Source organism: Saimiri boliviensis, chromosome 2 (genome assembly GCF_048565385.1).
Source record: "Saimiri boliviensis isolate mSaiBol1 chromosome 2, mSaiBol1.pri, whole genome shotgun sequence".
NCBI lineage: Eukaryota > Metazoa > Chordata > Mammalia > Primates > Cebidae > Saimiri > Saimiri boliviensis.
The window spans coordinates 146,713,500-146,736,322 of NC_133450.1; the positions used below are offsets into that span (position 1 = coordinate 146,713,500).

The window sequence follows — 22,823 nt, forward strand, 5'->3', positions numbered from 1 at the left end:
ATCCCGCCCTGCTTTGGCTTGCCCTCCTTGGGCTGCACCCACTGTCTAAGCAGTCCTAAGTACCTCAGTTGAATATGTGGAGATCACCTGCCTTCTGCATTGCTCTCACTGGGAGCTGCACACTGGAGTTGTTCCTATTTGGCCATCTTGCCAGCAATCCCCCCCACATCTTTTATTTTGTTTTGAGACAGGATCTCATTCACTCACCCAGGCTGGAGTGCAATGGCACAATCGCTGCTCACTGCAGCCTCAAGCGCCCAAGCTTAAGAACTCCTCGGATTTCAGCTTCCTGAGTAGGTGCAACCATAGGCATGCACCACAATGCCCAACTGTTTTATTTTTGTAGAGATAACATTTCCCTATATTGTCCATGTTAGTCTTAAACTTTTTGGCCTCCAGTGATCCTCCCACCCTAGCCTCCCAAAGTGCTGGGATTACAGGTATGAGCCACCATGCCCAGGCTTAAGATCTTTTGAGGTCAGGAGAGAGAGAAAGCTTTGGAAAGCCTCTCAAAGTTTCCTCAATTGACTGTCAGACAAACCAGTCTCTACTTATGGTATCCCCATTTTACAGATGAAGAAGCTAATAATTAGAGTTTCTACAGCTTGCCCCAAATCACACAATTTGCCTTGTTCCCTCTCCAAATCAAGCTAGGCTGAGTGAAAGAAATAATCATTTTAGATAGATGTGGAGAGAAATAAAGGCAAAGCAATACCCAGGGATAATAGAGGGCAGGTAATCTCTGGCTTAGCAAAGGATTTCATGTGAATGGGTGTTGATAGTAACATTCAACTAACTCATCCCACACGGCAAACTTTTTGTTATGTATCCTGGAATCTCTTCTGCTTCTCTACTCTCAAATGTCTTCCATAAAGTGATGGTTTCTAAACAATTCTCAGTCCAGATCTTTCTTCTGAGTTCGATAATCCTGCATCCATTGCCCACTGGATTCTCTACCTGGATACTTCACAGGTATATCCGACTTACCATGTTCAACAAGCCTTACCACTTTAGCTCAGCACTGATACCCCTCCTGTGCTTCCCATCTAGGTGAGTGCCACCATCATCCAATCAGGGAAGCCGGCCCCAGCTCGTCATCCCCGATCCCTCCTCACATCCAGTCCCTTACAATTTCAGTCAGTTCTATCTCCTTAACAGCTCTCCATTCCATCCGCCCATCCCCATCTCCAGCAGCAGTCCATAACTTTTAGTTCAATTATTTCTATAGCATATGGTGGATTTATCTTCCTAACTTAGATCTCCTGGATTCAATATTCTCCACCCCACCCCCACCTGTGGCCCAATTCTGTCATTCATTCTGCAGCCAGAATGGTCCTTCTCAAATTCAAATCTTATTGGATCACTCTCCTACCTAAAATCTTTCAATGCTGCTCTCTCAATATAGAATAAAGCATGAAGGAATAACATGAGAGCCTTAAAAATTTGGCCCTCACTGCAGTTTTTACACTCATCCTCTGTCTCCTTACAAACTGTAGCAGACTCCTTTGGTGCCCTATACATATCCCTTGGCCTCATCACATCCATATGCAGAGACCAGCTTCCAGTGGAGAGTGTTGGTTTGTACTTCCTTGATGCCCATGCTCTGTCAGGCACACATGGGAAGCCAGAAGAAGGAGGGAACTGACCCCCGGGAGTTGTCCTCAACCACTGACAGGGATTTGTTTATTTTATTTTTATTTTTATTTATTTTTTGAGACAGAGTCTTGCTCTGTTGTCCAGGCTGGAGTGCAGTGGTGCAGTCTTGGCTCACTGCAACCTCTGCCTCCTGGGTTCAAGCGATTCTCCTGCCTCAGCCTCTTGAGTAGCTGGAATTACAGGCATGTGCTACCACGCCCAGCTAATTTTTTGTATTTTAGTAGAGATGGGGTTTCACCGTGTTGGCCAGGATGGTCTCTATTTCCTGGGCTTGTGATCTGCCTGCCTTCGCCTCCCAAAGTGCTGGGATTACAGGCATGAGCCACTGCGCCTGGCCACGACAGGGATTTAGTATATGAAAAACACAGTTCCATCGCCCCATCAGTGGGATAACTCTGAGGCCTATGTTACATACCATTTTCCAAAGTTTTGCCACAACACTAATCTCCAGTAGCTTACAGTAGCTGGCTTGATGACATAACCTTCATTGGCTGTGTTCCCTTCCCTCTCTGACTCTCCTGCTCCACCACTGACATTTTCTTTGACCTCCCCTAAAAAACTCTTGGATTTGAAACTTTGTTTCAAGGTCAGCTGCTGTGGAGGTCCGCTAAGACAGATCCTCATGCTCTGGCATTTCCAAGAGACTTCCATTCCCCCAAGCCCATGATGCGTTCTCCCACTTCGAATAGCCATTTGATGTGTGCTCACTCCTTTCTCTCTTCTCCCAGCCAACTTCTACTCATTCTCTACAACTCAAAGTAGCCTCCTCTGGGAAGAATTATCTGAATCTTTCCTATCACAACGTTATGCAGCTGAATTAATTCTTTCCATGCTTGGTAGTGCTTTGTACATACTTTAATTTATAATTTTATTTATTTATAATTATGTATATCAACTAGTGATTCCATATATATGTGTCTCCTTGACAGGGACTGGTTGCTCTTTAAGTCAAGAATAATTTTCTGTGATCTAGACTACAACTTGCCATGGGATGAAGTGATTGGAACATTTTGGGAAATATAAGTTGACTCTTGGGAGTTAGGGATGCAAAAAGCAGTGACACGATAGTTAAAAGCTCCATGAAAAGGCATTCATTAATTCATTCCTTATATAATTATTGAGTGCCTATTACATATCAGGAACTATTCCAGGCATCTGAGATACAATAGTAGGCAAAACAGAGGTCTTCCTGGTAAACCGTAAACACAATAAACTAATAAATTTTGCATGGTTAGTGTGGTTAGAAGCTACTAAATCCTAAGAACCAAAAAGCTGAACGGGCAAGCAAATCCAGGGAGTGCTGGTAAGGGGTAATGATAAGAATGCAGGTTGCAGGTGAAAAACAACGGGATCCAGAAATCACAGCAATGTAACTCAAAAGCAGGGTGTGTGCATTACACTGGAGTTGTTCTGAAAGTTAGTTGACAAGGTTAATTACCAACATGCTGTACAGTAATTTTGCTTTCAGTAGGCTAGACATTTGTGGCTTCAGAGCACACCAGCCCTATTCTATCTGGGCTTGAAATATCCTTAGTTAAAAATGACTGCTTTCTTAGACATGTGGTCCCTAGGCTGATTGCCTGCTGTGAATCCAGTTTTTAATGCAAAATGTCTTTCCAGCACTGAAGTTCACTGCCAATTTACTGAAGTTCATGGACAGAATGTTATCAGTTGACAAAAATATGTTAGAGAGAGTCACTAAGTTTCAGGAAGTAAAGTGGAGGGATAAAATAGACCAAGGACTATGCATCCAAGAAAGCAAACATTTTCAACTAAATTCATATCACAGTTAGCCTCAATCCACTTCTCAGCAAAACCAGCCAGGCTGGAAAAAGAAAAATACTGCATGAGCAATCAGAATTATTCTTCTCTGCCTAATGCACTAATAGTTAATATAGTGGATTTACTGTTTGAACATTCTTATAGAAAAAGAACTGCAAAGATTAGAGAGTTAAATGAAATCCGGGGTATAAGAATATTTTTAAGAGCAAATGATTTATAAATTAGACTGACAGAGATTCTAAGGGAGATGATGGCTCACTGTAACAGGAGGCTCTAAAAATAAAATTCTGAAAAATAAATCACAAAAGGTCTCAATGAGGAAGAAAGTCAAAGGCAAGAGACGCTTAAGGAAACCATCACTTCACAGAGTTCTATGAATTTGGTATTTTAATATTTATAAGGAGGACAGAGCTTTCAGGGTTTCCTGCCAGGAGCCCTGGATCACTGCAGAGGATGGAATATTGAGAAGAGCCTCTTTAAACTTCCCAGTGGCTCCTCGAGCACATAACACGACCCACATTTCTTTACATGGCACCCAGGGTCATTGCAGTCAGATCCCTCTCACACTGTGCCTCAGTCTTGGGCACCTGCTATGGTTTGAGGAGTGTCCCCTCTAAAACTCAGGTTGAAATTTAATTGCTATTGTGATGGTACCAAGAGGAGAAACCTTTAAGCGGTGATTAAGTCATTGGGGGTGGGCTCTGGCCTCGTGAATGGACAATGCCATTACCGTGGGAATGGGTTATGGTGACAGTGGGCTCCTGATAAAAAGATGAAGTTCGGCTCCCATTTCCCTCTGACACATGCACACTTTCTTGCCATGTGATGCCTTCTGTCATGTCATGACATAGCAAGAAGGCTCTCACCAAATGCAACTGTTTGATCCTAGACTTTCCAGCCTCCAGAATCATGAGCCAAATAAACCTCTATTTTTTATAAGCTACCCAGTCTGTGGTATTCTGTTACAGCAGCAGGAAGCAGACTAAGACAGCCCCAAGGCTCCAACAGGGAGAAATTCCTGGCACTTTCCATGTACTCACACCTCCCTGTCCATTTTCAGACTTCTGTCTCAAGCTCTGCCCTTCCACTCCTGCCTCCTGCCCAGAAGAGTGACCACCCATTCTGTAGAGCATAGCCTCTCTAACTGCTTTTCATAGCACATAAATTTCTCTTCTTAACACATCAGAGTATTTTCTCCCTCATTTGTCTCCCCTTACTGTAGTGTAAAATCTGTAAAGGAAGGCAATGTATTCTCTTTTTCCTTTCATTCTACCCCCTATGCTCAGCACAGTACTTAGCACATAGTAAGTGTTTAATATAAGTTTGGTGAGTAAATAGTTAATGAATTAATGCAAGATACACACAAAAGAGTATTGAGGAAGCATTCAACAATTCGGCGGATGTGTATTCAGTGAGTTAGTGTGTACCACATGGTAATGTTCTCATGAGGATATATTATTTCCACTTCACTGATGAAAAAATGGTGGCTCAGAGAGACAACCAATCCAAGTGTGGGAGGCTGAATCATGTCCCCCAAAGATATCCAAGTCCTCAGCCTGGGACCTGTAAATACTACCTTGTATAACAAAAGCAATTATGCAGATGTGATTGAGTTAAAGATCTTGAAATGGGGAGATTATCCTGGATTATCAGGGTGGCACGAATATAATCACAAGTGTTCTTAGAAGAGGAAAACAGGAGATTTTACTGCAGAAGAAGGTGATGTAACCTCTCTCACTATACAGTGAGAGATTTAAAGAGGGTACTGCTGGCTTTGAAGATGGAAGAAGCGGCCATGAGCCAAAGAATGCTAGGAATGCAGCTCTAGAAGCTGAAAAAGACAAAGAAATGGATTCTCTCCTGGACGCTCTTTCAGTAGGGTGGTCCTACTGAAACCCCGATTGCTGACTACTGACCTCTAGAAGTGTGAGAGCATAAATATATATTGTTTTAGGGTACCAAATTGTAGTTATGGGTTAGAGCAGCCAAAATAAATCAATACAGCAAGATTACAACTGCAGTTCAGTATAGGCGAGTCAGCAGGGGCATTGTCTTAGCTCTGGAGCTCTGCCATTATTGTGTAATTTTGGATGAATTACTTTCTTAGTCTCAGGGCAGAAAGCTATGTGAAACACCATTCTTGCAGAAGCAGCAGGCAATATCCTTGTTTGCACTCTGTGAGGTGGGCTGAGGAGTCATCTTGATGCTTATCTTAGCATTGCCCTTGTGGACAGGACATCACTAGACAGAGGCAGGTGGAGACAATTAGCTGTGCCCCGCCCACCACCCAAATGATCCTACTGCAGCCCTGTCAAGGAGAGTTGCACCTGCAGGCTGGGGAGGGCAGGGGCTGGGTATGGTGCAGGGAAAGGGGCTCTGTCTTCCAGGGTGGGGGTGTTTTGTATGCATCCACATGCATCACCCATTTAATCCTCAGCATTGCTGCTGTTAGTACTTTCTGTATATAGATGGAAAGTGAGAATTTGAGGGATTTAATACTTTATCCAAGGTTACATGCTAAGCGGCTGAGCCAGGACTTGAATCCACATCTTTCTAGTTTCATTACTAAGGTTGTGTAGTTAATATCAGTGTTGGTCATTCTCAAGGTGGGACCAGCGGCAGCAGCATCAATTGGAAATTTATTAGAAATATAAATTCTCCGTTTCCACCTCAGATGTACTGACTTACAAATTCTAAGGTGGGGTGGCAGATCAGAATTTGTGTTTGAATAGCCTGTCCTGGTGGTTCTTTTGTCCACTCAAGTCTGGGAGCCGTTGCTCTATGCTAGTCGCCACAGAGTCCTTTGGAAGGACTGTCGCCATCTCAGCCCAGGCTTAGGCTGCTAGCTACTCTGAGATAGTGCTTAGCACCGGCAGTAGAAAGTGGCCAGTGTGCAGAGTGCAAGGATATTTCCAGACTTGCTATCCGGAAAGGTGGGTATAGTGTATGTCCTCCTGGTGGAGGGTTTAGGAGGAAGGTGAAGGAGGGACCCAGCACAGAGTCAGAAATTCTACCGACTTCCTGGCGAGTGACTGACAGAAAACGTTCAGTAAGACATGGCTAAATGTCATCTTTATCCTATTTCAGAATTGTCTAATAACTAGCCCGAGACAACAAAAGTGGACCGATGTTGTCTCTGTTGACAACCAATAGATTAAGCTATAGGTTTAAAGTGCCTGCCTGTATCTGGAATTCTCCACGTTAGACATGGTCCCTACGTTCCTTGGAGCTTATAAGACAGGAAGACTAAACTTCAGTGATGGAAGCCCAGAGAACACGTATCACAGAATGGTGGGGCATGAGTTCGATTTTGGAGGAGGGTTTCAGGCCTCCACGTTCTGCTGCCCTCATGAAGGATTTGTGAGCTTGGGCATTCCTGGGTGATGTATCTGTTCATCAGTTTTTTTTCTGGCACAGACATCTGAGGTCAAGTTGCCCCAACCCCCCCTTGAGGGCCCTCTATGGTCTGGGAGTGTCTCGCCACCTCTTCAGGCTGTGTTCTGTGGGAACAGCGTAGGCGCTTCTTCATTCTCCAGCCCTGGGTCACTGTGTTTCATGCCTACAGAGCCGTAAGCGGGAAGTGAAGGGTTAAGGATGAAAGGGACGGTGAGGGCTAACCTAGTCGTGAGATAGCTGCGTACTGAGCTTTATGTATTTTGGTGGAGAAAAAAATTTGTAAATGAAATCTTTCCAGGCAACAAACCTAAAGAAATGATAGATATGGTGAGAGGGTGGAAAGACAATTTTTCAGCTTTTGGTTCTTATATAACCCCTTAGACTTGTAGCATATTTTGAGATGTCCCCTTTGCTAAACCAACTTCTGGTTTCTCCTCCTGTGCTCAGCTCCTTCCAGCATAGTTTGTGACACGCTCACAAAGAGTGTAGCAACTCAGTAGTGATCCAGCCAGTGAACTGATGTTTTTGATCTGACGTAGTTTAATTCTTGCCCTCCCTGCCGCCAAGTGGGAGTCAGACCAAAACAAGCACCAACAGCTTGTCTGTCCTTCCTCTTCAACTGTGCCACAGTATTTTCATTCATTCATTTGTTCATTGAAATAGTGTTTACTGAGCCAGTATTTGTGCCAGTAACTGTGCTGGGTATGAGGATACAATGATGAGAAAAAGCAAATGAACTTCTCTGCCTTCATGCTTAGAGTCTGGAGTGGAACTCAGGTGTCCATCAAAGAAGCGCAGCGCAATTGTGGACCTGTGATTCCAGCACTCTAGGCTTCGGCAACCACGTCTGCAAGGGAGGCTTGGCCACTGGGACAGACTGAAGGAAGGCCAGAGTAGATGAAGGGGAGGCAGGAGAGAGGAGAGAGGAAGCGGGGGGGGCGGGGAGGGAGGAGACGGAGGAGACGGAAGCGAGGGAGGAGAGAGGGAGAGAAAAAAAATGGAGATGGGTCAAGGGGGTATCAGACTTTGCAGGACATGTTAATGGATCCTGTATTTACCCGTATAGCCACAGGTTTTAGCAGGAGAGCATTGTGATTAGATTTGCATTTTGAAAAGTCACTTTAGCTTCTTTGTGGGACTGGAGAAGATTCGCAGAGTGCTTCTGGCCAGTGATGATGGTAGCTAACCTAGGATGGTCATGGTAGGGGTAGAGGGAAGGGGACAGACTCAAGAGATATTCACGAGGTGAATTAACTAGCTGGGTGATGGATTGAACATAAGTGGAGGGAGAGGGATCAACGATGGCTAAAAAAACTAAGTAATATTAGTTACCAGCATGTTTTATGCCTCATACATATAGGCACTGTCTTAAGTGCTTTTATGTGTTGTCATTTAATCCTCAGAATGTTCCTGGAGGAGAGGTACGATAACCATCATCCATATGGGGAAGCAGAGGTGCAGAGAAGTTAAATGTGTTCCCTAAGATTACACAGCTAGTAAATGACAGAGCCAAGATTTGAACCCAGGTAGCTTCTCTTCAGATTCTGTGGTGGTAACTATGACACTGAACCATCTCTTGAAAAGATCAACTTGGGATCTGGCCAGAGGACATGCTGTGATTGAGCAGGCCTGGTCTTACTGCACTAGTTCCTGCTGCTGCTGTCACAAGCTACTTTGAACTTTGTGGCTTAAAAAAGTACTTATTCACTCACTCACAGTTCTGTAGGTCAGAGATCTGGGCACAGTGCAGCTCAGCTCATTCTCTGCTCTGAGTTTTACAAGATTGAAATCAAGGTGTCAGGCTGCGTTCTTTCTGGAGGCTCTGCGTTCTTTCTGGAATCCCTGACTTCGCCTTTTGCCTTTGGCCTTCTACCACATCTCTGGGATCCTTTCTGCCTCAGGCCCATCTGGACAATTCATGCTGTTCTATTTTGAGTTCATTTGATATTAACCTTTAATTTTTTCTGCAAAGTCCCTTGACAACAATGAATACCCAGGGAATGAGAATTCAAGTTTAGAATTCTGCTGTCACACTAGCCAATTCCTGGCTGCTATTGCTGCTGCTGGTCCACACTTTTAGTGGCAAAGTTCTAAAGCACTGGCTTTAATGAGTTTGTGCCAGTGGTTTTGCATGTGTTTTAGGATTAGTGATGGAAACTCTGTGAAGTCTCCTGCTATTTTCTCTTTACATGGAATAGAAGGGCTGGAAGGTTCACAGGGATGATGCTGAAGGAGAAACTGATGTACAGACACTATATCTCAGTATAGAGAGCTACACTGAAGTTTTATAGCATTCAGACTAGGACTTAGTTGTCCTGATATTGGGATCAGGGCTATTCCTTTCCTGTCATTTGCTCAATTCTTCATTTAATTTCCTCCGTTTCTCATTTATTATTGTTCATTTATTTTTTCAACTCTGCATAACAGAGTTATCAAGCACCTTCTCTATGAGATGATTTACTAGGTTCACAAAATATAAGGCATTTACAGACTTTGCCCTCATTGAACAAACTTTGTAGTGAGAATAAGTCAAACAAATATTACCATAAGTAACTAGATATTTATCATAAAATTAATAGAAAAGTAGAGGCTTCCAAGAAAGCTTATACAAAGGACATCTAACTTTGTCTGTTAAAGATCAGGAATCAAAGAGGTGCATTTTAACTGAGGCCCAGATAATAAATGTTAGCCAGGTATAGATGATCTGGGTGGGATAGCATTAACGTAGGGGGAATAACGTATGAGGATGTTCTAGGGTGTGGGGCAGGATGGAAGAATCAGGGAAAGTAATCGTGGCCAGAAAATGCTTGGGGAAGAAGACAATGTCAGGAGATAAGTTTAGAGAGGAGAGGTGGACCAGATTGACCCTGGCCTTCAAGGCCATGGAGGTAAATTTCAGTTTTATCCCAGGGAAATGGGAAGTCACAGGAGAGTAGAGTCTCATGCTGAGCTTTGAATTTTAAAAAAGAGCATTCTGGCTGTTGTGGGAAATGGAATAGGAGATGAAGATGAAGACATATGGCTGTGGACACATGCAGTATGTTCAGGAACGCTAATTAGGAGATAAGTGCAGTAGCCCACGTGAGTAGTAGTTTAATCCAAGGTGTTAGACTACAATAGGGGCAGACGAGGTGAAGAACAGAAAGTGAATGTGGAAGATTTTGGAGGTGGAATTGTCTTGACTTGGTGATGGATCAGACGTGGGAGTGAAGCAGGGGACAGTCAAGATGACTTCTGGTTTATGCCATATTTGTGGCTCTTCTCATAACATATAACAATTAAACATTATATTCCTACATATAATAAAAAGCCTTACTTTTTTTGATAGTTTAGCTTTTATTATATTGCAACCATTATGATTATGGTGGCAAGAATCCTGTTTAATATCACCTGGCAAGAATTTATGTCTCACCAGATTTGTCAAAAGAGCTCACAGAATTTGTATTACGTGGTAACTTTCAGCATGCTGATGTTTCTTCTGATTTACCAGAATCTCCATTTTATTTCTTCCTCATTTCAAGTAAGGCTAGAGAAACAAACAATAGCCTCTTCACAAAGAAATTATGAAAGGAGGCATCGTATCATCATAAGCTCATTTCTTTGTAACAGCCAATGCCTCATTTACCTTAGGTCTATTTTGAGTTTGTCCACAAGGCCCATTGATTGTTACTAGCTCTCATGATCAAATACGGACCTCTGCCTTGTCCACACAAAGCATGATGTGGCCACAGTGTGTATTCCTGGGTGGACACTGATAACATGCATCTGGGACCTGACAGCATCAGCGAAAATACAGAAACCCATCGCACACTCCACAATCATGGCTGAAGCTTGTTTTGATGGACTCCTCCTTGGCTCTTGTATTTCTCCTTGAGGATGCTCTGATATCAGATTGTCTGGGTTTGAATTAATCCCAGACTTTCCATCTACCACTGTAGTACCTTGGGCATTTCCCTTATCTGCTTCTTTGTTTATATAAAGGAGATAGAATTAGGCTATTGGAAGTATTGAATGAAATAACCCATATGAAGCATTGAGCTCAGCACATAGGAAGTATTCCGCATAGGTTTGTTACTATTTTCATTGTTAGGGAAGGAAGTGCTAGCACGTCATGCGTTTTCCTTTTGCTCTTCTTTGATGATGACAGTTTATATGGCTAATGGGTCTTGTCTTAGGAGAAAAAGACGGTACTGAGCAGGCTTATGGTCCCAAGTCCAGTTTTGCAAACAGGCCTTGCCAAGCTGTTGCTCTGACTGTGGACATCACAGTGAACAGAAGCTGTGGGCTACTGCCTCTCATGTGAGCTCATCTGACAGTGGAACTCTGCTCGGCACCCTGTCCTTTCATTCAGCTGGCTCAATACAGCCATCAGTGCCTGGAGATTGAGCAGATCCAGCCTCCTCAGCATTCTGTCTGAATGAATACTCCTCAACTATGTTGGCAGGAGGCCAAGAGTTGACTTGACGGGGTCCTTGGGCAAGTCAGTTAGCCTCTCTGAAAAGAGGGTTGATGACAAGAAGGTGGAGGAAGGGCAACAGTCCAGCAAAGGTCCTCTACTGGTTGACCCTCCTTGTCTCTCCATCCTTTGTCCGGAGCTGCCTGCCCTGCTTATCCCCTGCCTGGGCCTCCATGTGATTGCTGTCCACAAGCCCTTTAAGTGGCTTTGTGCCTTTGCACAGTGTCTTTCTCTCAAATATCCTTCTTAAACATCATAACCACGTTTGATTTGTAATGTCTTGCTTATCCTTCAAGGCTCAGGTCCCATGTCACGTCTCTCGGATGTTTTCTTATTCATTCATTCCATGAATATTTCTTAAGCAAGGCATGTGCTGGATGTGTAAGATACAGCTGTGAACAAGACAGACAAAGTACCAGCTCTCATGGGCCTGGCTGGCAATAAGTAACAAACCACGAAATATCATGTGGTGGTTAAGTGCTATGGAATGTCAAAACAAGGTGGGCAGGTGTGGGGTCAGTGGTGGAATAACTGCTCAGAGAAGTTATTTTGGAACTGAGACCTGTGTGATGAGAAGAAGCCAGCCATGTGAAGAGCAAGGGTCCTAGGTCCCAAACACGCTGGTTCTGTTTGAAGGATGAAAAGAAAGTCGGCATGACTAGAACATGTGAGGGTATGGGAGATGCGGTGTGAGATGAGATCACAAAGACCTCAGGTAAGGAGTTCAGATTTTGTGTTCAGTAAACAGATGAAATCTGATTTTCCATTTGCAATGGCACGATTTCCTGTAGAGAACTGATGAGGGAAAGGAGAGAAAAGAAGAGAGGAGAGGGAGAAGCCCAGGAGCTAGTTTGAAAGCTCTTGCAGCAGTCTGGGATGGCGACAATGGTGTTTTGGCTACAGTTACAGCTATGGAGTGGGCGGCAGTAGACCATTTAGAGATATATTTGGAAATACAGTGAATGCCATTTACTGAGATGGGAGAGATCTGGTGGTAAAGATGGTCAGGGGGTTGGAGTGTCTGAAGTCTATTTTGGACATGTTAATTTTGAGATGCCTATTAGATAGCTGAAGGGAAATGTCAAGTAGTTAATTGAATCTACAGGTGTGAATCTTGAGGGAAGAGATCAGGAATCTATATATATCTTAAGAGTCATCGGCATATAGATGGTATTTAAAACCATGAGATTGACAAAGATCTCCTTGGAGAGAATGTCGAAGGCGAAGGGAAGAAGAGAGGATAATATCCAGAAAGACATCCACATACTGCAGTCCTGTACACTACCCTTCCACACCCCACCCCAGTGACCTCCCTGACCACCACCAAGGATAGAACACATCTCTCTCCTCTCCTCTCTTCTATTTCCTAGACAGTGAATAGTGACTTCCTTTCTCCTTTGGAGGGCTCTGTTAAGATTCTCAAAATCCTAGATTCTCCCACCTCTGCAGGTCTCACATTATATCAAACATTAAAATTCACCTTTATTCTACATTAACATTAATTACAGTCATATACCGTGTAATGACACTTTGGTCAATAAGACTATATATATATAAGTGGTCCCATAAGATTATACAATATGTTTCCCATACCTTTTCTGTGTTTAGACACATAAGTACCTACCATTTTGTTACGGTTGCCTGCGGTATTCAGTACAGTAACATGCTGTACAGGTTTGTAGCCTAGGAGCACTAAGTTATCCCGTATAGCTGAGGTGGGTAGTAGGCTGTGCCATCTAGGTTTGTGTAAGTATGCTCTATGACAAAATCACCTAAGGACGCGTTTCTCAGACATATCCCTGCCATTAAGTGACAATGACTGTATGCGTAATTCCTCAGTTGCAGTGGACTAGTTTGACATGTTCCACTTTGTAGGTATTTAATAAAGATATTTGATTTTGATATTTGCAATTTTATTTGTGCATTTTAGAGTCAACTCTATTTTTAAGGTTTCATGCTGTTTTGGGATGTCCTTGGGAAGCTTGCAGTGCAAGGGCATAGAACCTTAGCTCATGATTAGTGAAGTGAGCTTGTTCCCTTGACTCCTGACCATATTTTTTATCTTTTATAGGCACAAACAGATTTACATTATAACCACGTGTTTTATATCTATGTGTCTGTTTCCCTCATTAGACTATAAGTTTGAAGAGGGTAAGAGACACCTTAGAACCTAGTCTGTGGCAGGGACTCAATATTTATTTATGGAAGCAATTCTTTTAGAAGGAGAAAAAGCCAGGTCCAGGGACCCAGTGTGCTTTCTATATTCACTTGAGAAAAGGCTCTTACCCTCTGCTTTGCAACATATGTAATGTGGACTTGCTTTTCTCCAGCACTCTTAAAGAGGAATCAGTGTTGTACAGAATGTTGAAGCTGTGGGCTTGAGTCCCAGCCACACCCCTTACTAGCTGTGCATCTTGCATCAGAAAAATCAATGTCTATTGGCCTGATATTTGTGTGGGTCAAATTAAATATATTTTAGTAAAACTCTGTGAAACTTAAAACACTATATTTTTAAAATAATGTACTGTTTTATAAAATGTGGAAAAAAAAGTTAAAGATCTTATCATACAGGCCTCAGGGAATGTTTATGGAATTTTCTAGAAAGTAGGATACAAAATTTATCTTTTGTTGCCTGACACCTGGCCCTAAAAAAACCCACAACTCAAGCCAAACAACGGTCCATTAGAGAGAATACCTTGTAAGAAAGTCCTTTGGTAATAAGCCAGTCAAACTGTCCTTGTAAGTCCCTTGGAGGTAGAGAATGAGGAGTACTGGCTGTCTCAGGTCACATTCTGGTCTGCTGAAACTTAGTGATGCTACATAACTGCATCTTTATTGCTCAAGAACTGAATTTGGACCTGATCATCACTTCTTGTGTTGAAGAGGAGACAGGATTATACAGATTGTAGTCCCATTTCTAGGTGCCAAATAGTTATAATGAGCTACAGGGAAATTAAGTCTACCTTGGCTATGCCCTACTAAATATGTCAAAAGCTCTAAAGTATTCTGCTGAGAACTTCAGATTTAATGAGTCAACAACAAAAATAAGATTTAGAAATGGATATTGATCAGAGGAGAGAAGCAGATCTCTGCCATCTACATGTATTGGGTACAGGGCCCCGCCCGGGGCCAGATGAGGTCACATTTGAGCTGGCTTCGGTTCCACCTCTGCTGTCTTGTGCTAGATGATGGGAGGAGGGGGTATTAAATTGGCTGGGCCGTAGTTTAAAATTGCCTCCAATATGCAATTTCTTTTCAACACACTGCTGTCTTCCATTGCTCTCTTTGTGCGAGGCTGAATGGTAATACGGAAGCTGTTAAGAATGAATGTCTATTTTATATTTTAGTTGCATGACATTCTTTTTACATGAGGGGAATAAGATACTATGTATTCATTTCCATACTCAGATATGCCGTAAGTGTTGACCACTTTGATTGAGAAACTTCAATTTGGTAGTTCTATAGCAGTTACCTCCCCTTCTTCACCAAGTACTCAGTTTGTAAGGTCTTAAAAAATGAGGGGTCGATTATTCAATGGAAAATAATGAATCTGGTAGAAGAAATCAGCAATGACAAGCCTCTGATAACTAGAGTGGACAGTGAGTGATAATTAGTGGTCTTCCATGGATGTGGGGGTTGAGAATGGGCGCACTATCCTCCTTTTACAAAGTGTACAAATGTAGATTTTTCTGGACAAATCCACCCAGTGTTGAATCACTGTTCTTTGTAGCAATAGATAATTAGATTAAAACCATGAAAACATCTTACTTCCCTAAGCATCTTGTATGCAGCAACTTCATTGGTAATGTTCTTCCCACTCTCTTACTGTCTGCCTGGGTAATACTCCTCTATGCTTCAGAGATCAAGTCTAGCTCTACCTGCTCTAGGAAGCTTGACCTGACCAGTCCAATTCAAAGGAATCTCTGCCTGTTCCAAACTTAACAACTCAGCGTACCACTCATTTGAGATTTGGCGTGTACTACTTCCTGTGAATTGTCTTCATGTTAAATTTTATTATGAATCTGCGTATGGAATTTCAACTTGTTTCAGGTCTATGTGGCTCAGTTTTCTCATGTGTAAACAGAGGATAATATATTCACCTCTAGAGTCCTTCTGAAAATTGAGAGAGAATATGTTTACATCAGTATGTATATACATATATTCTCAGATTGTGTAGTACATAGTAAGTGATCAATAAAATTAATTTCTCCCCATCTGCAAAGCAAATACTTCAAAGCAAATACTTCGTTGTATCTCTAGATCTTTAAACCTAGTTGGAGCTCAATTTGTTTGTGGCTTTGGCTTATTTATCATTTCTTTTCCCCAAAGGGCAGAGCACTGAATCTTTAAGACTAGTAATTGCATCTCAGGCATGGTTCAAAAAGATCTATACACCACTGCTGTTTTTAGCTAGCTTGTTCAGTCCCACCCCATGGTATGTACTGGAGATTTATTTTAGACAAAACCATCTTCTAGAAAAAATCATCTTCTAGACATCCAGCCAATGTCAGCTTTATACACGATGTCAGCAAATTGAAGTCACCTTCTCCTTTAACAGCTTTTACACTGCCTACCTCCTAGTCCCCAGCCAGGGCCCCCATCCCTACGACACATAATAGTGGGTGTGTTGTGCTTTAGAGGAATAGCGGGACCAGGTGGGCCCTATTCTGGGGGCCAGCATCTGTACAATCTGATAGAAATGATGCCAAACTTTTATAGACTTTTTTCACAGCCTTGCTTTCTAAAAATGGGATTTAATGTAGATTCATGACCAATTCTAACCCATTCCTTTCTTATTCTGCTGTTTCTCACTCCTCTATTCCCTCCTCTGCTCACTCTTTCTTTTCCAACTTTATTTAGATGTTTCATGCATCTCCACCCTTTGCTTTATATTCAGCTTCTAGGTAGAAACAGGGAAGTTTCTCATGACCTTACCCGTTCAGAGAAGTTTATACATGGGTATGAACAGATCAAATAAACAGGAACTTAGGTTAATTTAATAGAAAAAATAAAATATGGAATAACATTGATTTTGGCCAGTATCAATTACAACCATTCTACTATATTTTACAAAAAAACAACTGAACATTTTACACATGTACAGTATTTTTCAGTAAAAGTGGATTTGGATTTAACAATGGGTCACTACTTAGAAGACAAAAGAAAAACAGAAATAGGACTTTTGTCTCTAGAAGGTTAGAGCATTTGTTGAGTCTCCAAACTTTGTACTATCCATTACATATATCTCATTATGAATATATATATATATATATATATTTGTACATAATATATAACATTAACTTAAACTTTGAAAGCATTATGTTCTAGTTAATAATGTTATGTAGATAAATGAGGCAGTAACACATTAGTAGTTAAACCAGGATTTCCTCGACGTGTACCTGCATGGTCAGTGGGAAATGGAATGCACACAGGTAGACCCTCATGAATTTTGTTGTTATGTCGACGGTTATTTGTCTAAGAAAAAAGACATCACTCTTATCTTTCCTATCACAGTAACCTTGTGCCTCAAATATTTTGGGCTGGTTGAGTTATATAGATTCCTTTGTGGGCAAATCCACTTTTGCCATCTGCTTGACCTTGCTTTAGTCTTGTGCTTGCATTTGTCCATTTAAGACTGTACCTTTAAATGTAAAACTATATGGTGTGTCCAGGATTAAATTTTATTTGTGTGTGTGTGTGTGTGTGTGTGTGTGTGTGTGTGTGTGTGTGTGTGTGTCAGAAGGGCCTGCAGTGTTATAAAGGGGAAAATTGCTCAGCAAAATCAGTTGGTTCCCTAATTATGAATCATTATGTGATTCTATAAAATTACAATGCTGTTAAGAGGGTCATCAGGCTATTTACTTATTATTCACCTTGGATTGTAAATTATCTTTGATGTCTAGAAATATTTTCAAGATAGGCTTTTTATTAGCTTGCTGTTTGGATGGGGACCTTAGCAACCACTTTCCAGCTCTTTCTCAGGATAGTCTATATTGATACCCTTCCTCTTCTCAGCTGTGACTCCAGCAGCATCTTAGAAGTGAGGCTCTCAGAAGCATGAAGCCTGCAAGAGGGCTGGTCACTCCTAAAGTAAATAAGGTCACCAATGAAGCTTCGATATGAAGAAACTTGTTATCAGTCTATCTCCCCTAAACAGAGAAACTATCAAAAGATCTATAAGGTTTCATCGTTTCTGGCCACTAATCCAAAGAGTTTTCTCATAATTCAGTCTTCTAGTTTCCATGAAGTGTTTAGAGAGTCATAAAAAACCAGTGAAAATATTTCTTAAACAAAAAGCAGATGATCTCAACCATTCGGTGGACAGGTATGTAATAGTACGGCATAGTTATAGAGGGACAGAGGAGTGGGAAAATAAGAGCACTAGAAGGGTACAGTCATGCCACCCATATTCAATTTCCAGTTTTATTTTCTTAAAATGACAAAATGAAAAAACTTCTAATAAGCACCATTGAAAAACGTTGCCTGGCCAACATGGGCATGAGCTTAAATATTATTTAAATAAATTTCATTTCTTAAAAATACAAGACCTCTTAGAAACTTTTGCCTCCAGGAAGAAATTTCCTGCATCATATCCAAAATGCTTCCCACCATGACAAATGGAATTTCTGATGGCCTTTACAAAAATGGGGATAATGGCTAGATAGCACCAAGAGATTGTGCAGGGTCTACAAAGTTGACAATCTGAATTTCAGGGAAGCTGGAGCAGTCTCAGCTCTTCTATGTACTTCTGCATTCTGTCCATCTGTCCATCACCAATTTGACTATACAGAGCAATCCCATTTGGCAAACTGTGTGTAAAATAACCCACTCTACAATGGAAAAGCCAGTAGCAGCAAGTCTATCTGATGAAACCAGTGGAGCAGACTTATCAAGTGAGTAAAATGCAAAAAACCAGTATACAATGCATGAAGTAAATGATGTGTGGAGCGTATCAATGTTTCATTGTGAAATACCAAGACAAACGACACTGAACACAACTCTGTAGGATGTTCCTAATGCCCTCAGGTCCAGTTTTCTGTCATTTCCCCCAGTGGTGGACTCAAGCATGCAAGAGCTTTCTTTTTCATTTTTGTCTATGTATGCTCTTGCGATGTTTTAGAAAGGTATTTTTAGGAGTCTCAAAGGGGAAACAAGCAAGTCAATGCAAAAGGGGAAAAAATGGACCTTCAAAACCAGGGCAGGAAATCAAATCATTACTTTAACGTCAAATTTTGGCATCAAATGCTTTGGTCATACAATACTGTCTCTGTGGTTCTGGCTGTTTAGCACTAAACACCCAGTTATAAAAGGTAGGCTTGTTGTAGGTTTATTATTTTTTTTTCCATTTAAGTTCTGACAAAACAGTTCACCATCTCCCTGCACAAACTTGAAAGAGAGAGAAAGAAAAAGAGAGCAAGAAAGAGAGAGGTGGCTTGCTTTTTTTTTTTTTTTTTTTTTTGGCTTGTTTTTTTTTTTTTTCTTTTTAATAATATGGAATAATCTATAAGTCTACAGGAACAAAGAAATCTAAGATGGCTGCTCAGCCTTGAAATGTACATGTTTTGCAGCAAAGTTGTTGAAGAACCTTCCGTTGGCACAGATTGTTCTTTTTCACAAGCATACAGAAGCCTCCTTCCGCCCAGGACTCTTCCGTTGCTTTCCCAGAAGTCAGCAAGAGAAAAGGGGGAGTTGAAGACAAGAGCAGCATGATGTACACACACGGAAGAAGATTGTGATTGGCCAGAGGGGCAGATTTGGGGGATTGGAAGAGGTCATTGAGGAGTAGTCAACAGGAGGAAATGTGGTCCACCCAAAGTGATTTCAGTCAACAGCATTGTTTTTCAAGGAGAGACATTGCAGTCCAATGGTAAATGTGATTGGTATCCATTTGTGAAAAGGAAAAAAAAAACACAAAGATTAGAAAAAGAATAAATTAGAAATCAACTAATAACACAAGCATGAAATTTTTCTTCTTTGAATTACCTAGAGCAGAGAGTATACAGTGATTTATACCATATTTCATTGAATCTAAGACACGAAATTTAAGATGCACCGTCATTTGAAGTAACACAAAGGAAAAGATAATTAATATTAAACTCTGACACAGTATTCTCTTATCAGTTAGGATTTTAATTTTATACTTATTAAAAGTTATTTGTTATATTTATGTAACATTCTGTTTTGTTTCCATGCTTATGCAAGAATCTTTGCTTTGAATATTGAACAATAGTTTAATTTCTGAAGCTCTTTAGAACTGCCATGAAATTCAACACAAGAAGAAGTAGACAGTGCCTAACTCAGCTGAACAGATGTCTCTGCAGCCAAGTCTCATATCTGGGCAGTAACACTGGTATCACATCAGTTTTCTGGTCAAAAGCAGTTGTAAACTGCCACAAGTTACATAAATGTTACATCAGTTTTCTGGTCAAAAGCAGTTGTAAACTGCCACAAATTATAAGATGCATCTAATTTCAGAGATGTTAAAATGTAAAAAAAATACATGTCTTAGAATCATAGAAATATGAAAGTTGAAAGAGAATAAATAAAACATCCTTAAATGCAGCTGCCATGTGATTTCAAAAGCCTGGTGAGCCATCAATGATCTCATTCTGTAACTGACCTGAAAATGGACTGACTGCAGATAATGATTCTTCATTTCCCACTTCTGCTCACAATCCTAACACTTCACTTTTAGCAAAGTGCCATTTGACATAACATGTCCCATGTTCACCATGATTTAGGGAAAGTAGTTAAAGCATTGCAACTCTTCAAATGCTACCAGGTGCTATTGGTATTGGTGAACATTTCAAGTTACAATGGATTTCCTACATCTTTTTTTTTTTTTTTTTTTGAGACAGAGTCTTGCTCTGTTTCCCAGGCTGGAGTACAGTGATACGATCTCTGCTCACTGTAACCTCCATCTCCAGGGTTCAAGTGATTCTCATGCTTCAGCTACCCAAGAAGCTGGGATTACAAGTGCATACCACCATGCCTGGCTAATATTTGTATTTTTAGTAGAGATGGGGTTTCACCATGTTGCTCAGGCTGGTCTCGAACTCCTGGCCTCAAGTGATCTACCCACCTTGGCCTCCCAAAGTGCTGGGATTACAGGCATGAGCCACCATGACCAGTCCAATCACTTTCATCTGCCTCAATTTTCTGTTACTAACTTACAAAAATATCTGGTTGTAGTCAGAAATAGGGGAATCATGTTTTTAAGTAAAGGAGGCACTTGCTGGTAACTAAAAAATGATACATGGTTCCTGGGGTGCTACCACCCCAAGCCTTTCTCACCCCATTATGGTACAGTGGAATCAGCCCTGGCAAGAAACCTTGGAACACAGGGCCTGAGACCAATCATATACTCCACGGAAAGGCCGTGGAGATGCAAAGTCACCTATGATGCTCCAAAGAAATGAGACCACAAATGATGTCCTGTCAGTGCTGTCATGTGCCCAGATCTTTTTGACACCTTTTTGAGATTCCTTATAGGGAGTTGTGGAATAACCAGATGAGGTCAGTAGTATTATCTTCTTCATTTTTTAGGGATGGTGGAAATGAGGCCCAGAGAAATTCATAAGCTGCCGAAGGCCTGGAGACCAGATATGAACTGCAGCATTCTGACTTCCAAGTCCACACTGTCCTGACAGTGGCACTGTTTTTCCTTTCATGAAATTTCCAGAAGGAGAAACATTCAAAAGAAGGGAAAGAATAAATCGAGGGCAATGATCATGTCAGTCAGATTGTTCCAACTGCATATTTTTGTTTTTCTATTTTTACAACAATCCAAAGATGTTTTGAACAACAATAGTTTAAACAATTTATTTCTACATCACTGATGTGTAATTTCTGCATAAATTTAGGAATAAATTGTAGGGTCTATTCAGCATAAGTTATTTCAAAAGTCAAAAAAGTTCACAAAATGTTGGAGTTGGAATAATTTAAATTCATTCATTTTACAGATGGGGAAACTGAGGCTAGAGACGTGAGGAAATTTGGTATTAGCTAAATTGTTAGGGAGAACTGGATGTGCAGTGGTTCTCAAACCTGGCTGCAGATGAGAAACACTTGGGAAGTTAAACCCATGCTCATTGGCTGTGCCCCAGATCAAATCAATCAGAGTATCTGGGGATGGTGCTGTATCCCAGCATCTTGGTTGGGAATCACGGGTGCAAAGAACAGACCAAAATTCTGAAATATTGGGTCTATCATTTCCTAGCTTGACACCTTGGGTTTTCCCTTCTGCAAGATGAAGCTATTACTTCATCTAGTCTAACAGGCTTAGTGAAAGATTCAGATACCATTTAATTACTATTTATATATAAAAATTTATAAACAATCCAAATAGGAGATTGGCTAAAAACTACAGCATCTTCACATGATTGAATTTTATGCGGCTATTAAAAATAAGGTTTTCTAAAACTTTGTAAAAACACAGGATAATGTTTGTGCCTAATACTTAGTGCAAAAAGCAAGATACAAAAGTCTATGTGCATGGTATTTAAAAAAAATCTGGTGAAAAGTACATATGGTAAAAACTGGAAAGAAATACATCAACATTTAGCTAGAAAAGGCTACATATTATATAATTCCAATTATATAAATTTTGGAAAAGGCAAATCTATGGAAACAGTTAAAAAAAAAAAATCAGCGGTTTCCAGGTGTTAGGGGGAGGGAAAGATGAGTAGGGAATTCATAGAGGAGTTTTAGGTCGGTAAAACTACTGTCCATGGCACTATAATATTATACATTTGTCCAAACCCACAGAATGTACAACCAAGAGTGGGCCCTGAGGTCAACTGTGGACTCTGGATGATAATGATGTGTCCCTGTAGGTTCATCAATGTAACGTATGTACCCTTCTGGTGCTGGATATTGATAGTGGGGGAGGCTTATGCCTATGTGGGGGCAAAGGGGTATATGAGAAATTTCTAAACTTCCTGCTCAGTTTTGCTATAAATCTAAAACTGCTCTAAAAGATAAAGTTTATTAATGTACAAAATTAACTTGGGCCATATTGGCCAGCACCACTACAGCTGATTTATTTCTTCCTGCAATTCAAACGAACAACAAACAAATCCATTAAGGGCATAAGTTCAGGAGAAATGAATGCCACCAAAATATTGGGCATGTCCTATCTGAGGCATGCTTGTGAGTTTCTTTTTTAAGTGGGAAAATATTAGTCCTGAAAGTAGAAAGATCATAACGTTGCTCAGAAGATCAATATGGGCAGTTGTACTCACCATCCTTGCAAATGGCTCCCATTTGACACATTCCTAAGTCTAAGAGATACCCACTGGGGCAGCTTGTACAGTTCTTAAATCCTGGGCCATTGCACGTCAAACAACTGGTATCACATCTATGAGAAAAATGTACAAATTTTAATCCATTCACACATGCACCAAGGAAGGTGTGTTTATTAGCAACCTCATGTCTTTAATTATCCCTCTGAAGATGACACAAACATCTTTTCTCACAAAAATTGCTAGGTTTGATGACACAGGTAGACACTGTGATTTTAACAGGTATGGCA

The 22,823-nt window shown here is 41.0% G+C and overlaps 2 protein-coding genes across 19 annotated transcripts in view; one reads left to right on the top strand and one right to left on the bottom strand.

The window, feature by feature from the left end:
* The window catches only part of RFK (riboflavin kinase), a 224,068-nt gene that overhangs the window by 175,385 nt on the left and 25,860 nt on the right, over positions 1-22,823 (top strand). The gene's annotated exons all lie outside the window — the stretch shown is intronic.
* The window catches only part of PCSK5 (proprotein convertase subtilisin/kexin type 5), a 467,438-nt gene that overhangs the window by 139,890 nt on the left and 304,725 nt on the right, over positions 1-22,823 (bottom strand). For 3 of the 5 annotated variants that reach the window (XM_074394654.1, XM_074394653.1, XM_074394655.1), the window contains one exon: positions 22,534-22,649. In XM_074394654.1, the coding sequence (XP_074250755.1) occupies positions 22,534-22,649 (116 nt within the window). The other 2 variants (XM_074394657.1, XM_074394656.1) reach the window with 2 other exon arrangements.